Source organism: Bemisia tabaci, chromosome 6, assembly GCF_918797505.1.
Source record: "Bemisia tabaci chromosome 6, PGI_BMITA_v3".
Lineage (NCBI taxonomy): Eukaryota > Metazoa > Arthropoda > Insecta > Hemiptera > Aleyrodidae > Bemisia > Bemisia tabaci.
In genome coordinates this window covers 49,995,889-50,012,578 of record NC_092798.1, presented here as the reverse complement: position 1 = coordinate 50,012,578, position 16,690 = coordinate 49,995,889, and the positions used below count along the sequence as shown (strand labels likewise).

General features: G+C 39.6%; 1 protein-coding gene across 1 annotated transcript; it reads left to right on the top strand.

Annotated features, from left to right (window-relative positions):
- The first annotated feature begins 222 nt into the window (after nucleotides 1-222).
- Nucleotides 223-16,265, top strand: LOC109034771 (uncharacterized). The gene is made up of 4 exons (XM_019048091.2): nucleotides 223-379; nucleotides 7,891-8,136; nucleotides 9,148-9,480; nucleotides 12,800-16,265. The coding sequence occupies exons 1-4, from the start codon at nucleotides 335-337 to the stop codon at nucleotides 13,229-13,231; spliced, it is 1,056 nt and encodes a 351-aa protein (XP_018903636.2). The 5' UTR covers nucleotides 223-334; the 3' UTR covers nucleotides 13,232-16,265.
- The last annotated feature ends 425 nt before the right edge of the window (nucleotides 16,266-16,690 follow it).

Below are 16,690 nucleotides of genomic sequence, written 5' to 3'. Positions count from 1 at the left end.
TGGTGGGTAATCATGGCGAAAAAATTGCGCACAACAGCTTTTTGCGTTGAAAAGCGCGTGACTCAATTCTGAGGTTCGGCTGGAAGTGCGTCCATGATTTCGGGATCACGCAACGGAGATACAGGAAAAAGCATCATTCACGTCATTTTCACCACAGGAAAAGCAAACAAAAAAAAGTCGGCAAATGACGATCTTCGCTAATTAAAGTTCCGATATTGGAAGGAGGAAAGAATTCCAAGCACGACACTGAAGCAATTGCTTTCTGTTCGTTTCCGGGCGGTCACAATTGAAATCAGATACACTCTTGGAATCCGATTGATTCGCATCGTTAACAATGGAGCAGCGATTGTTTTTGGTTTTTGCAGCAATTTCAATTCAGGTAATGTATCCTTTTTGGTTTTTTCTAAAGTTCTAAGCTGCCGATGAGTTGAAGAGTTGACCCGTAGAAGGGCGTATTATAAAATTGTCCTTTGTTTTGAAAATAAATTGTACAGCAGCAGCTCCTTTTTGGAAACACTCAGGCTGTTTGTATGTTGCTCCGATGCTCCTGTGCGGAAACAAAGGGTAACATGTGCAAAACCACTCTCTCAAAGCTCAAAATGAGTTTTTCTCCAAAAAAATATTTTTTGAAGACGCCCCTCTACGGGCAAACTCTTCAATTGCTTTATCTACAGATTCAAAATTTCAATGTGCATGAAATTTTGAAGATACCTAATGCAGTGATTGAGTAATTATGAGTGGTTGAAATAAGAAACCTAATCTGCTGTGCTAAGAAAGAACGTCGTATGAGCCTTCGGAAGTTGCCAAATTTTCTTTGATAAAGTATGAATTTTCAGGGAATTCTGTGGCCATTTTTCTTGGAATTTTTCAGAGAAGTTTATTCGCGACCAGATCTAAATCATCTGAAAATTTCAGTGGAAAATATTCATAACTCTCCTAGAGGATAAACATGTTATCGGAGGAAATTTGGGAACTTTCGAATGTTCATACTACGTTTTCCCTTGGCACGGCAGTAATAAGATGCGATGGCACACCGTTTAGATGTTTTCTTTCTTAATATCTCACGTGAAAAATGATTCAAACGGGGAAAATTTCAAACTTTTGCAGCCTCTCCCAAATTAAGTTGTTAATTTATTATAAGTTTTTGGCTGATAACATTAGTCGAGTGGCAAAAACTGAAATCATGTTATTTGTGTTTCATTTGATACACTTAAATGTACATGTTGCTAATATCTCGCTTATAAACATATACAACGTCGATCTTCCGCATGGCTTTATAAGTTAAATTTTAGGGTGGAAACATAAAAAATGGTCGTTTAATGCATACCTTTTCTTATAAAAGAATTTGTTTAAGACACATCTGGACCTAGCAGCATCAGCTTTAAAATTAGAAATGGCTGGAACAATTTTCATGAAGTTTGTTTTTTGCATGTTTAAAAATAGGATACTGCCTTTTTGGGAGGTCAGCTTTCTTACGAGTCTTTTGTCGAGAATTTGAAGTGCCATCTATCTTTTTCCCGGTTTCAGGACATTTTGTCAACAATTTTTTGTCCGCGCACCTTTTTTGTCTAGTAGTTTACGCCCACACGTAAAATAAGCAACGGTGGCTTGGTCCAAGTGTTGTATTTTAGTCGGTATGTAAAATTATATTGACAATATGGAAATGAAAAATTGAGAGAGAAGGAGGTGTTATTATGGTTGCTCATTTTCTAAATGAAATGTTATAACTTTCTCCTTTTGAATCATCTTTTTAAATTGTCATTGGTGAATATTTGGTTTTATTTCTATCCTTAAAATATTCGATGTACAATATACCTCATATATGTATAGGTACTTTTTTTAATTTTTTCTTTACGGAATTATTACTTCATTTTGAAAACATTTATATTTTTAAAACGAGACACATATTTGTAAAACCTTTTCCAAGCGACATTCATCTCGATGAGCCGCAGTTGTGCCGACAGAAACTGCAAAATTGAGTAAAAGAGGAAAAAACCCAAGAAGCACGCAATCTGTAGTTTTAACCCATTTGTACATCGATCTTTTAGAGTCAAATACATCAAATTTTGAGCGTTTCGTTGCGCGTGCATCTCGCTGCAGCACAATAAAAGCACAAAATGTAAAAGAAAAAATTAAACTGCTTTGGAAATCATTACACGGAAGCACCAATATTTAAAAACCACACATTATATTATTATTCTCCTTTGATAAATTGATACATATTTTTTTCCCCCATCAATTTAAATGAGAATAATCAATGCAGAGTGTGCTAACATTTAAAAATCATGAGTTAAAAAACGCTGACTATGCGAGTGTAAATATTAAACCTGAACAGAGCGGAGCGGCGCGCGTGTTGCCAGCGCGAGAGGCTCACTGGCGCCAACAAACCTAAGTGGATACTTCGCGCATTGCACAATGCTTGAAGTATCCACTTAGGTTTGTAGGCGCCAATGCGCGTTTCGCGCTGGCCGCTTGTCCGCCGTGCGGCGGCGCCCGAAGCAACTATTTCACAACAGAGGTGTTGCACAGTATTACGCACACGCAGTATTACACAGTAACGTCGTGAGCAATTGTCGTTTGTATTTACATGTAGGCCAATTAACTTCGGGTCTCAACTGGCACGTGGACCAAAACTCCCGTGCGGAAAAAACGCGTGGACGTAAATTACTGGAAAAAACAGGTGCGCGGACAAAAAATCGTTGACGAAATGTCCTATAACCTTTTTCCCAGATTTTCTCTCGAGGAGCAGTGATTAGAAGACCAATAATGATCCATGCGAATGAAAAGAGGAGGTAAAATAAATAATTTAATGAATATATACAGATTGAAATAAACGCAAGTTTATATTCAAGCGTGTGTTCCGTCGATTCTTGATTCTTGATGAACCGGTAAGCAAATTGGACCGAGTTTAAGGATAGAGCCCCGAGTTTTCAAGTTCGAACCGGGAAAGAGAGATTTGAAGTTGTATTAAACCATAAGACTCAATTTTAAGAGCTAACTTTAACAACTATCTTAACGTAAAAATTATTTTTTTCTTGACTTTGAATTTTCGTGCCTGGCCAAATTCAAAGCCACCCCCCTCCTAATTCATTCATTGCGTCTCTGGTCAACTTGGTTCAATTCAAAAGATGCATAAATTGAAAGTTTTTCAATTATTTTTTGTTAATTGAGGGGCTTGGCAGACACGTCGCATAAATGCAGTTTTTGAAAAAAATGATTTCAAGGAAAACTAGTCTTGGTGCATATTCCGTGTAAAATTCGCTCCCTATTTCCAATTTTTTAGCATCATAACGTCACTTTGAACTCTCTTTCTGACATAGAATCCATGTAATTTGAAACTTCAGAAACGTACTTCTCGAAATAGCCAAGCCCCTTAATTTCATTATGAATACAGTTCAGCCTAAAAGACTTATCTCGTGATGAAATGTCATTTTCCAATCATAAAATGCTTGATCTAGCAATATGACTAATGAGATCAAACTAAAGCTTAACTGATAAGGAATTGTAAGCGTGAAACTCTCTTTTAATCCGCCAACAACGGGTTTAAAACACCAATTGCAAAAATGCGTATCTCGTAATGGTCAATTCTTAGTGCCGCGAACGCGAATCTCGGCATCTCTGCCGTATTTTCTAACAGGTCTAGAAATTATTCAAAATGTTGATGGAGTCTAGAAAAGCATCTTACTCTTGCTATCCTCAAGAATTCTTATCCTCCTATTAACAAAGAGGAATGTAGAAGTTTTAAGCGTGCCAGTAGGGCTCGCTTTTTGAAATCACTCGGATGTACCATAGTACAGCACACCGATCAACCAATGCTATTCAACGGGCCGTCCAAATATTTTTTTCCTCGGACCCGTTTTCTTGTCTTTGAACCATTATACTGTCAAGCCCTGATGGTCTTTTACCAAAAAACCGAATGAACTGCTAATTGGGAACCCTTGAGAACATTTTCCCGTCAAAACCGTATTATTTCATTTGACAAAAACCTCATAGAAGCTTTCTTACGCTCGGAGGACTCAACTCTAGAACCTTCTTTCCCGCCAAAACTGTTTAGCCAATGAGCGTCTTGCACTGCAAGTGCAATCTGTGATGAGCCTCGTGACTCTTTATACCATGTACTAACCGTGGCCCCTGCAGAAATCCACTCAAACCACTGCAGTTATCTCCCGATATAGCTTTGGGTGTCAGGTTTCGAGCAAGGCAATAAAAGACGGCGAGGAGAGGGTCGCCTCGTCGAACCTATTATCTTCCACGCCCGATTAACCATTCACCGTGACGCCAGGATCCACCAAATTCTCACAAAAATTGTTTTCCGTCTATTTAGCGAGTTTTTCCTTACTTTCCGTTAAAGTACAAATAAAAAGAGACCTCATTTGTTAAAATCGGCCGAATAGGAGAGAAGTTACAGTTCGAAATCCAAAGAGATTAACTCAACGCGATTTCGATGCACGGCAGTTCGCCCAAATCACGGTCGTGCGAAATGCCGCATATCAGCTTAAAATCAAGATAATTGGACGGAATCTTTAAAATCAGTTTTCATTCAACGTTCATGAATCAATATTTTCTCCCAAATTTAGCAAAAAGTACCAATTGATGCAAATAACAAAGACGTGAAAATAGTAGGTATGTGTCCAACATTTTAGTTATTCGGCACGCTTTTCCAACATATTCATGTTGGATTTTTCTGCTTGTTTTTTTTTACTCTCCTGGAAAATCGTGTATTCCGAGATACGAACTTCTGCACTTTTACCATCGATATCTGTCATGACTAGGTGTGATTTGGTCCTCCCTGTTATATTGTGCCCGAATACTTTCCAACTAATGCCGTGTCACTATTTTCAAATTGTAATGTATAGCAGAAACGCTCATTTGAAAAAAGACTGAGTGCTTTTTATTCAACGTCAAAGTGCATTTCAAAACGGCGCAATAATTTGTGGCTCCAGAACTTTTTACGTCGGTATAGTGAAATGTGCAGATTTTTTCAGCTGAAATAGACTAGACAGATCGCTAAGTTTCAACGCAATACCTGCTGCGTCATAGATCTGTGATGGTACATGAATAGACCAAAAACCTCACTTTAAAAATCTACCGTGCTAAGGAAAAACGCCGTATAAACCTTCGTTAGTTGCCGAATTTCCTTTGATCAAATACGAATTTTCAGGAGAACTTGTGAATACATCCCGTTCAAATTTTCAGAGCCTTTACTTCAAAATTAGGTCGCTATTATCTGAAACTATCATTAGAAAATTTCAATAAATCTCCTCAACAATAAGCATTTAACCAGAGGAAATTTGACAACTCTCGAATGTTCATACGGCGTTTATCCTTAGCACGACAGAAGTGTTATCGACGGCTCTTGCGTTTTGAAACATGAGAGGCCATTACACTCTCGCGCTAAAAAAAGAGTAGGGGAAACCAGATCATGTTCCGGACTGATAGATTTAAGAATCGATTAAAATATTACAATGTTCGTCATATTTTTGCGCAAACCCTAACCAGGTTTTTTTTACCCGTCATGGATTAACCATGTAGGCGGGCCTTTGCGATAGCGAAGAGTGCTGCTTACGTGGAAGCTACATCAATGGCCGCATATACTGCCGTGCTGAGGAAAAACGCCGTATGAACATTCGAGAGTTGCCACATTTCCTTTGATAAAGTGTGGGCATTTTCGAAGAAAGTTATGTATATTTTCCCTTGAAATTTTCAGGAGCTTTAGGTGAAACTGCGTACAAAATTATCTGAAAAATCGAAAGGAAAATATTCACAAATTTACCGGGAAATTCGTGTTTTATCAAAGGAAATTTGGCAACGCCTGAAGGTTCATACGGCGTTTTTCCTTAGCACGGTGAAAATAATGAAAATATAATTTCGCTGGCAAAATGTAGCAAACTTAGGGGTACGGTACTCCTCATCACAATGTTGCACCTATTGAGACATTATTCATCCCTCTTACAAATTACAGATTTCCGCCCTTGAGCTTTACATTTCCTAGTCGGCGAATCATTTCACTCCTCTACAAACATCTACGTACGAATATTCGGGGTTGATTTTTGACTTCGAATTAGAATAAAATGTGTTTTCTCAGTTGTTTCTCACAGCCCTCCTCAAACCGCCCCATAAATTTAAATGAGAATAATCAATGCAGAGTGTGCTAACATTTCAAAATCCTAAGTTAAAAAACGCTGACTATGCGAGTAGAAATATTAAAGCCGAACAGAGCGAAGCGGCGTGCTGCCAGCGCGAGAGGCTCACTGGCGCCTACAAACCTAAGTGGATACTTCACGCATTGCACAATGCTTGAAGTATCCACTTAGGTTTGTAGGCGCCAATGCGCGTTTCGCGTTGGCCGCCCGCCCGCCGTACGGCGGCGCCTGAAGCAACTATTTCACAACAGAAGTGTTATAGATAATTAAGTCCTGTTATACCAAAGAGGTGTAGAGAGTTTTAGTGAATTTTGTCTCATGGAATTGACGCTCCCCCATTTTTACCAAAACTCTCAACTATATATTATTCTCCGTTGGACCAAACAGACAAAACAAAAAAACAAGCAAACCTCCATTCTTCCAAGACATTATATATTTTCATCCAAAAACGTCGTGAGCAATTGTCGTTTGAATTTACATGTGGGCCAATTAACTTTGGGTCTCAACTGGCACTTGGACCAAACTTCCCGTGCCGAAAAAATGCGTGGACGTAAATTACTAGGAAAAACAGGTGCGCGGACAAAAAATCGTTGATGAAATGTCCTATAACCCCAAATTTTGCCTCAATGTAAATTGTGTTAAGCTATACTTGGTGATTTTAATGATAGCCAAGCTTTGCTTATTAAATCTAAATAATCGAGCAAATCAATTCCAAATATGTAATTCACCGTCAACATTTTTTGGGGAAGCAACGTTCCCTATAGCATACATGCAGAAATCAGCACTGCCCCACTACCGTGATAAGGAAAAACGTCGTATGACCCTTCAGGCACCGCCAAATTTCCTTTGTCAAACCACGAATTTTAGGGAATGTTTATGCATATTTCTTCTCTGATTTTTCGGAGGATTTAGTTCAAAATTTGATCTAAAAAGTCTGAACATGTCAAGGAAGAATACTCATAACTGTCTTCAAAAATACATATTTTCATATAGGAAATTTAGCAACATTCAAACGCTCATACGGCGTTCATACTTAGGACAGCAGGCTAAGGAGAAAACCCGTTTGAGGAAAATGACATAGTACATACGGTTTCAAAGGATACTAGGGGGTATGCCCCCTGACCGCTTCGTGGACCAACCCTTCGAAGCGCTTCGCGCCTTATATATTCTGCATTCCGCGTTACTCCTACGATTTCACGGTGGAAAAAAACACATTGGATCTAGAGTCCAGACTCTTGAAAACATTGACAAGAAAAAATACTCTTGATTCAATCGGATTTTTGCTTGAATCAAAACGAAATCCGTTTGAGGAAAATGACATAGTACATACGATTTCAAATGATACTAGGGGGTATGCCCCCTGACCGCTTCGTTGACCAACCCTTCGAAGCGCTTCGCGCCTTATATATTCTGCATTCCGCGTTACTCCTACGATTTCACAGTGGAAAGAAAACGCATTGGATCTAGAGTCCAGACTCTTGAAAACATTGACAAGAAAAAATACTCTCGATTCAATCGGATTTTTGCTTGAATCAAAACGAAATCCGCTTAAATTAAGTGGCTTGGTTCTTGATTTAAGCTAGATTCTGATTGAATCAAGAGCACTTTTTCTTGTCGATGTTTTTAAGAGTCTGGACTCTAGATCCAATGTGTTTTTTTCCCAGTGTACATTATAGAGAATGATTTTGACATTGGATGATCACTCACACCGCCAAACTCTATTCTCGTCGCTTTTGTGGTTTTGCAGGGTATTTTGGCGGCGCCTAATGCCTCTAGCCCTTTGTCGGACCCTTCATCGGTGACCCAGTCGAAGGAAGCAGAGCTGTCTGAGGAATTCCAACGTTTGAAGAATGACGCAGAGCAGTTCCGCGACCAAGTCCTCAAGTTCACGATGGCAGTTTCCTCTCAGCTGGACCCTAACTCCTCCCTCCGCGAGATCATCAACAAAGTCGCTGACACCGCCACCTCACAGACCATGACTTACATCAAGCAGGTAATACACGAAATCCTTAAGAACAAGATTAAAGTGCATTTTCGAACTTTTAAAGTAAGGTATCATTGAAAACAAACTCCCCACCCGCAAAAAAACAAACTCCAAAACTACGTATCCCGTTTGCGGTGTTTAAAAACTTTCGCTCCTGGGAAAACAAATCGTCGTTTTCCACACGAAAGAACGTAAATAAATTTCAATGTTGCCAAATTTCCCTTCGTAAATTGCATTTTAACCAGAAAAATCTTGAACATTTCTAACTGAAAATTTCATTGATTTTTCTTCCGATTTCATGCAAAATTCAGAAAAATTTGGATAAAAATTGCTCTCTTACATTTTTGTAAAATAAATTAATCGTTGGAGTCAATTTGGCAACCTTGGATTGGAGTTACGTTCCTTCGTGCGAGAGACGACGAAATAAGGGGCTTGGAGGTTAAGGCGCATAAGTGCAGTTTTTGAAAAAATTGAAATATTAATGATTTCAAGTGAAACTGGTCTATGTGCTCTGTGAAAAATTTGCTCCCGAATTTCAATTTTTTCACATCAATAAGTCAGTTTCAACATTCTCTCCGCCATAGGGATCCATGTACTTTTGAAACCTTTTTGAATTTCCTCCAAAAAACTCGTTTGAATATGGGACAGTTCCTTTTTAGTCGAATTAACATTCACTTAAATCCTATATTTAAACGAGTTTTTGAGGGGAAATTTAAAAAAAAAAGTGTGAAGCGTTTGATATTATTCTCTGCCTCATCTTAGAAATAATCCTAGCTCTTTCATTTCGAAGGTTGAGGATGGCGCGTTGGCGGATGGTTGGATCCATGTAATTTTGGAAACTTTTTGAATTTCCTCCAAAAAACTCGTTTGAATATGGGACGGTTCCTTTTCAGTCGAATTAACTTTCACTTATAAAACCTATATTTAAACGAGTTTTTGTGGGGAAATTTAAAAGTGTGAAGCGTTTGATATTATTTTCTGCCTCATCTTAGAAATAATCCTAGCTCTTTCATTTCGAAGGTTGAGGATGGCGCGAAGGCTTTCATGGACCGCGTTGGCCAAGTGACGAGCGACGCGGGAAACAAGGCCCTGGAGAGCACCGTGACCGCAGCTGAGAGGGCCATCGAGGACCTGCGTTCCCGAAGCGAGAGGATGTTCAACAACGGACTCGCCTACCTCCGCAGCATCCAGGAGAAGATCAACAAGGACCAGGATTTGGACTCCAACCTGCCCTTCCAGACTCAATCCTACCTTTCCTTTATCCAGAATGACGTCGAGAGGAAGTTGAACGCCAATCCTCAGCTCCCGATCGCGCACTCCCCACCCAGAGGCTGGATCGATACTGAGTCACAGGTAATTTGCCATGATAGCCAAGATAGCAGTACTGCCGTGCGAAGGAAGAACGCCGTATGAACATTCGAGAGTTGCCAAATTTGCTTCGATAAAATGTTCATTTACAAAAAAAGTTATGAATATTTTCCCGTGAATTTTTCAGGACTTTTCGGTGGAATTGAGAGCAAAATTATCTGAAAAATTGGAAGGAAAATATTCATAAGTTTACCAGGAAAATTGTGTTTTATCAAAGGGAATTGGGCAACGCCTGAAGGTTAATACGGCGTTTCTCCATCGCACGGCGGAGTATACTGCCGTGCTAAGGAAGAACGCTAAATGAACTTTTAGACATTGCCAGATTGCCTTCAATTAAAACCGGCTTTACTCGGACAATTTTGATATTTTTCTTCCAATTTCTCAGACAATTTTCTTTCGCAATTCGATCTAAAATATCTGAAAACTTCAAGGAAAAATACGAATAACTTTCCTCCAAAATAAATATTTTTTAAGGGGACTTTGGCAACTTCCGAGTGTTCGTACGGCGTTTTTCCTCAGCACGGCAGGGTAACTGCCAAATTTACGAAATCGAGTTTCCTTCAAAATTCCTTTAATCTCCTTCAGAGAAATAACGGAAATAGCTAAAACAGCAAAATTCGTCCTAATTGTACGAAAACGAGACATATGAGAGAGCCGCAAACGCGCAAAAAATGACGTAGTCGGACGAAAGAGCAGTAAGTGACATTATTCCTCCAGAGAGCCAACGAAAACGGTGCTTTCAAGTAAAATGCCGCCCTCTTCTGCCAATTTCCAACCTGAAAATGTATTTGTTGTGCTTCCAAAAAATCCTTTGGAATTGGTGGAATCTTTGATTCTACTTTACCGATTTTCTGGCCGATTTGCATATTTTAAAATAATGAATTGAGAAGTCATCGACCCTTGAATACGACGACTGTTGAAACAATGACACACTGACTGACACACAATGCATGTCGAGAGATACCATTAACCTTCGGTATTTCTCTCATACTACTTAACGGGAAAACGTGAGATTGTTTGCAGGCGCAAGGATACAATTATTTCAACTCGAGGGATGGTCGGGCAGTATCACGACAAGTTGAAGGCGATTTGAAAAGGTTTCGTTCTTTAACCGCGTCCTCTAGGATTTGTTATTTGTTTCTCGATTTAGTTTGTCTGTCTCGAGCTACTGAATCGCCATACATCGTAATTTTCAATTTGATAATATCGCGATAAATTGCCACCGATATAATCGTGGTAACCAACCAATAAAATCGCTACTTGGAGGCAGTCAACCGTCTTAGATTTCGAAAGTCTCATGATAACATTTTTAGCAGTTTCTGCCATTTTGGATTTTTGAATTTCAAAAATTTGAGTTGAAATTCAAGTTCCTCGTTAAAAAATACCCCCTGACACCATGACGGTAACAGTCAAGTTTCATACGTTAGTGCGCCTTCAATTGCATTTGATACCGTGCAATACTTTCGTGGTGGAATAGTTGCATTGGCGCCTACAAACCTAACAGGGATACTGCATGCATTGCGCCATGAGTGAAGTATCCCTGTTAGGTTTGTAGGTGCCAATGCAACTATTCCACCACGAAAGTATTGCACAGTATCCAATGTAATTGAAGGCGCATTAACGTATGAAAATTGACTATTACCGTCAACCACTGTTTGCCAAGTGGTAACTTCACGCCGAGTAAAACATTTTACAGGGTCCAAATTTTCAAAAAAGATACTCATGGTATAATCACCGTGTTTTAGCGCACTTTTTCGATGGCTCCTGAGTTTTTTTTTTTAGGTCTAGAGAGATGATATTGATATAAGTCGAAATTCACGATTTTGCTCAGAAGAATGGCAACGTCGCAGCGTGTCAAAATTATCAGAAGGGGAGCATTGGGAGCATTTTAGCTACTAATTTCACACTCTGATTACAATTTAGGCATCTGTAACGTTAATTTATCGACAGGGAAAAATCATCAAAAACAGTCAAAAATTCGCTATTTTCATGCGTGAAAATGGCAACCGCGCGTCGGGTCAAAAGCATGGAGGGGGTCCAAAACTTCACTAGGGTGTAGTTTATGAACTAATTTTGCCCTATGTTTAATTTGCAGACCCCTCCGACTTTATTTTTTGGGAGCGAAAAATTACCGAAAAACAGTGAAAATTCGCTATTTTTTTTGCGGGGATAAATGGCAACTGCGAGTTGGGTTAATTTTGTCCGATTGACCCCAAATTCCATTTTCCCGTGTTTTTGAACATGCTGTAACCGATTTAGGGGTTACGGCTATAAATTTCCGAAATTCATTTTTTGTGGGCCACCCTATTACATACTCCCTATGTCTTCTTTGTCTAGAGCTTTGTCCATCAATTTTAGCAATCAGCCCGCAGGCTAATTGGACCGCCTTAAGCAGAAAGGAACCAAGCCACATTAGCTATGGTCAAAAACGGGACAGTTAAATTTTTTACGAAAGAACGTTTGTGCGAATTCCTTTAAAATTTTCAAGTAATTTGCTTTGTACTGTGAAGAAAATTCTCTGAAATTTGCACGAAAATCTGCACAACCGTTTTCACGTAAAAAATTAAACTGCACAGTTAAGTTTGGCAATAGCTGATGTGACTTGGTTCCTTTCTGTTTAACGCGGTTCAATTGGACGTATTTCTACCAAACAGAACTATGTGCAGGAAAAAAATATGGGGGTGTGTTCTAGAAAGCTGGATAAGAAACAACGTGGTCAGTGGACGTGATTCCTTTGAAGAATTGGAAAAGCGGAATTTTAAATTGAGCAAAGAGAACTATGCCCCAACTGAATGCGGGATTCATGAGCCGCGGGGATGGGACGAGAGCCTTGTGGACAGGGCTCATGAGTTAATGCGCCCCAATGACCATCTCCCCGTCGTGCCCCGACTCTATCATTGCCGATGACGTCACTGGCGCTTTATTATTCTCATTCACTCTTACGGCCAGAAAACTAACGAGCACACCCCATATTTGGACCGCGTTTAACAGAAAGGAACCAAGCCACATCAGCCACTGCCAAAACAAGGGAATTTAATTTTTTACGAAAGAACTTTTATGCGGATTCCTTTGAAAATTTTAAAGAATTTGCTTTGTATTATGGAGATAATCCAAAGAAATGCGCACAAAAATCCGCACAACCGTTTTCGTGTAAACAATTAAATTGCCCGATTAAATTTGGCAATAGCTGATGTGGCTTGGTTCCTTTCTGTTTAACGCGATCAATTTCTCACTTGCACATAAATCTGTTTGATCGAAATACGTCCAATTTATCGCTAACTAAACACTCTCTTCATCCCAACAGTCGAACGAAGACGAGAACCAGCACCTCCAACGCCGCGACCCAACTCCCCAGGGCTCCCAGAGCACCAACGACAACGCCGGTTTGACATCTGCGATCACCCAGCAGTACCAGGGTCTCCGTGACTCCGGGGTGAACGTGATCAAGGGCGTGGCGAGCCTGGGGACGGGGAGCATCATCGGGATCCTGGACGGGCTCTCGGCCATCCTCACGACGACGACGGAGGTGAGCCAGCAGGCCAAGAAGGTCCTCAGCGACATCAACCGCTCCGGCGCCCACGCCGTGTCCTCGGTCATCGGCACGGCCGGCTCCCTCGTCAGCACCACCCTCGATAGAACTGGCTCCGTCGTCGATTCCCTCAGGATGGCCGGTGGGAACGCCGATGGGAAGTCCACCGTCGAGGAGGTCAAGGACCAGGCCGGCAAGAAGAACTGATCTCCTACGGGTATCCGGGATTGAGGAATTCTTTGCCATGCTATGGACGAACGCTGCACGGTGGATCGAGTCTATGGGAGAGGTCGGACAAAATTTGGAAACTTTAAACGCTTATACCGTCGTCTCCTGGACGAAAGAACGTAACTCCATTTCAATGTTGCCAAATTTCCCCTCGCAAATCGCCTATTAATCATGAGAATCTTGGGCATTTCTAACTGAAAATTTCCCCGATTTTTCTCTAGATTCCAAGCAAAAAATAACAATATTTTGGATACAAATTGCTTACGTAAATTTTTGTAAAATAAATCAATTGTCTGAGTCAATTTGGCAACCTTGCAATGGAGTTACGTTCCTTCGTGCGGGAGACGACGATACATACATATAAAATCGTTTTTATAGCGCTCTCTGGCGCTCTGCGACACCTAGCCGCCAAATTCCCCTACCCTCCCAGAGCCCGTCAGGGAGTTGGCACACCCTCATTTCTTCTGAAAGCTTATTAACCCGTCAAATCAAAACCTTGAGATTTTAAAAATGGTTCCATTGGTCCCCTCGTGAAATCTTCTTCTCTTAAAATTTAAAATGTGACGAAGTGATCATCAAAATGGCCAGTTTTAGTTTAAAATTACATGTCCGACCTCTCTGATTGACTCGATCCACTGTGCGCCGTATGAGCCCTCAGACGTCGCTAAATTTCCTATGACCAATCACGTATTTTCGGGGAAATTCGTTAATATTTTTCTCCCGCTCTTCCACAGAACTTTGTTCGAAATTTGATCTAAAGTATCTGAAAATTTCAAGGATGAATATTCATAACTTTCTTCAAAAATAAATTTTTTCTGAGAGGAAATTTAGCGACATTTGAATGCTCAGAAGGCGTTTTTTCATGGCACGGCAATTTTTCGATATATGAAAAATGGAGGTTCCCTTGTTAAAACAGTCCCATGGGATTCTGATGGATCCCCATGGGAATTTTATAGGGACACATTTACCCCAGAGGGATCGAGTAAATGAGGAGATCAATAGGAACTCAGAGGCAGCTAGAGTGACCTTAGGGAACCCTCCCTCAGGGTTCTAAAGAGGCTCCCTCAGGGTTCTGAGATGGTTCCTCCGGCCTCTTTAAGGGGCTTCATGCACTGTTAGATCTTGGAGTGAAATTCGGTGCCGGAGTCTATATAGCGCCCAAAAATACCTTGATATGAATGCGAAGTGAAATTAGCACCATAAAAGCATATGATACCCCGCACAAAAAGTAGATTCTGCTGCGTAACCAGTGTAAGTCATTCCGTAAGGAGAATAGAATTCACTCCGCATTCATATCACTCGAGATTTTGGGGACTATTTAGACTCCGGCACAGAATTTCACTCCAAAATTTTTAACTAGCACAAAAAAACCGAGATATAAGTTTATGTTGGAACACGAGCTTAGTAGTAGGCAGTGGCGATTCTTGAAAGTTGGCGACTAGAGTTTTCTTCAATTTACATGTATGCTGTCGTGCTAAGGAAAAATACAGTATGAACATTCTAGAGTTGCCAAATTTTCTTGAATAAAATGATTATTATTGAGTAAATTTACGAATATTTTTCCTTGAAATTATCAGGAACTTTAGTTGAAATCGCGAGCAAAATTATTCGAAAAATTAGATGAAAAATATTCATGAATTTTGCAGGAAGTTCGCGTTTTATCAAAGGAAATTTGGCAATGCGTGAAGGTTTATACGGCGTTCTTCCTTAGCACGGCAGTATGTAAAACAATCGATTAACACAATCGGCTAAAATCATATTTTGAATGGTTTTAAATGGAGAAAACATAGTGTTGCTCATTTGCAAAATCGTCACCAGTAGTAGGGCCCTTATTGCACTCGTATTTCAAAATTGTTTGTTTCAGCAAGTTTGCCGGTATATCGCAACATCGGAAAATTTGTTCAATTCAAGAATCATGTTCACATTTAATTTCTGTTCCACTATTATTAGCTTCGTTATTGTTGGTTTTGAACAGTTATCATAAGGAGAAAAATACGGAGATGAATATGAGGCAGATGTATCATAAGTTTTCCTGGTTTTTTTTCATAATGGGGGATGGGGCAGTGGCAAAAATTTTTTGCAGGGTTGAAGAATATTTATTCTTTAGTAAAATTTTGTGGAAACCCCGGAAAGTACATTAAGTGTTATAAGAATGAGGGGAAAAGAGCCCCCCTCTAAGTCCCTTTAAGGGGAGAAATTACTAATAAAAATCCGACGGTCAAGTTGACGGTGCAAGGTGATGCCTAAAGATGAGTTCAACCAATCAGCAAACACCATTTTCCCAGCCTGGCATACGTCCTCAGCCGTCACCAAAAACATACTTCCAAACGGGTCCCAAATTTGACATTTTCAAAATGGAGTTGCTTTGCCATTTTGGGCTCAAAAAAATCTTTGAAAAATCCTAGAAGCTTAGTTTACTTCGTTCTTTCAAAAATTGGATTGAAAAAATCAGAGCCACTGACCCAATGACCCATTCATCTGTATGAGCTAAGTTCTTAGCAGATTTATTATAAGTTTTTTTTTTTTAACGTATGACATAGAAGAAAAAAAGTTTGAATTTCACGTACTGTAAGTTAATAAAATTTTACTCGTGTATTAAATCGGTGTATTTTAGCAAGTTTATCCACTCCTTGTAATTCTAATAATATTCGTTCGGTTTGTAAATCAAGCTCAGTAGTTCAATTTGAACGAATTCATCATATTCAAACACTTGCACATTTTTATTCTTATTTTCGTAGTGGTGGGTTAGTTTTGTAGGTATCATTAATTTAGCAACATGCAGCTATTCCAATTTAAAAAGTATATTATTTTAGCAAATAAGGATAATTAAGATAAATAACGTTCTGAAATTGGGGTAGTCACTATCCTTCCTTTTCCGCGTGATTTTTATCATTTATGAAAAATCAAGATTTGGAAGGGGAATAAACACAGTGACTACCTCCTTTCCTTCATTTTATGTGCAGCTTGAATAAGTTTCCTTGCAGTTCTTCAATAAACTTTGAGTTAATTAAAATTTGTAGTATGTATTTCATGTGTTATTATTTGCTCCCTCTAGTAGTGCCTGGATCGCGCGACATATGTCAAATTCCCAGGCAGCCACAACGATTGAGACATCAATAATTGAGAGGCTTGGAAGACAGGGCGCATACGTGCAGTTTTTGAAAAATTGAGGTATCAATGATTTCAAGTAAAACTAGTCTCAGTGTGAAAAATTTGCTTTCGAATTCCAATTTTTAAGCATCAAAAAGTCAGTTTGAACTTTCTCTCCGCCATCAGGATCCATGTATTTTCGAAACTTTAAACTCGAAATTCTCGAAATAGCAAAAAATGCACTTATGCGCTTTGTCCTCCAAGACCTTCAATTGAAAAATTATACAGCTTTTAACGAGACAAGTCAGAGACTCTACGAGCCGTCAGATGACTGTTTATCCGGCCGTT

Excerpts from the sequence above, each read along its gene's own strand:
- LOC109034771 (XM_019048091.2), top strand. The coding sequence starts at position 335 with ATGGAGCAGCGATTGTTTTTGGTTTTTGCAGCAATTTCAATTCAG. Across the intron at positions 380-7,890 it reads TTGCAGCAATTTCAATTCAG|GGTATTTTGGCGGCGCCTAA; the intron begins GTAATGTATCCT and ends GTGGTTTTGCAG. Across the intron at positions 9,481-12,799 it reads GGATCGATACTGAGTCACAG|TCGAACGAAGACGAGAACCA; the intron begins GTAATTTGCCAT and ends TCATCCCAACAG.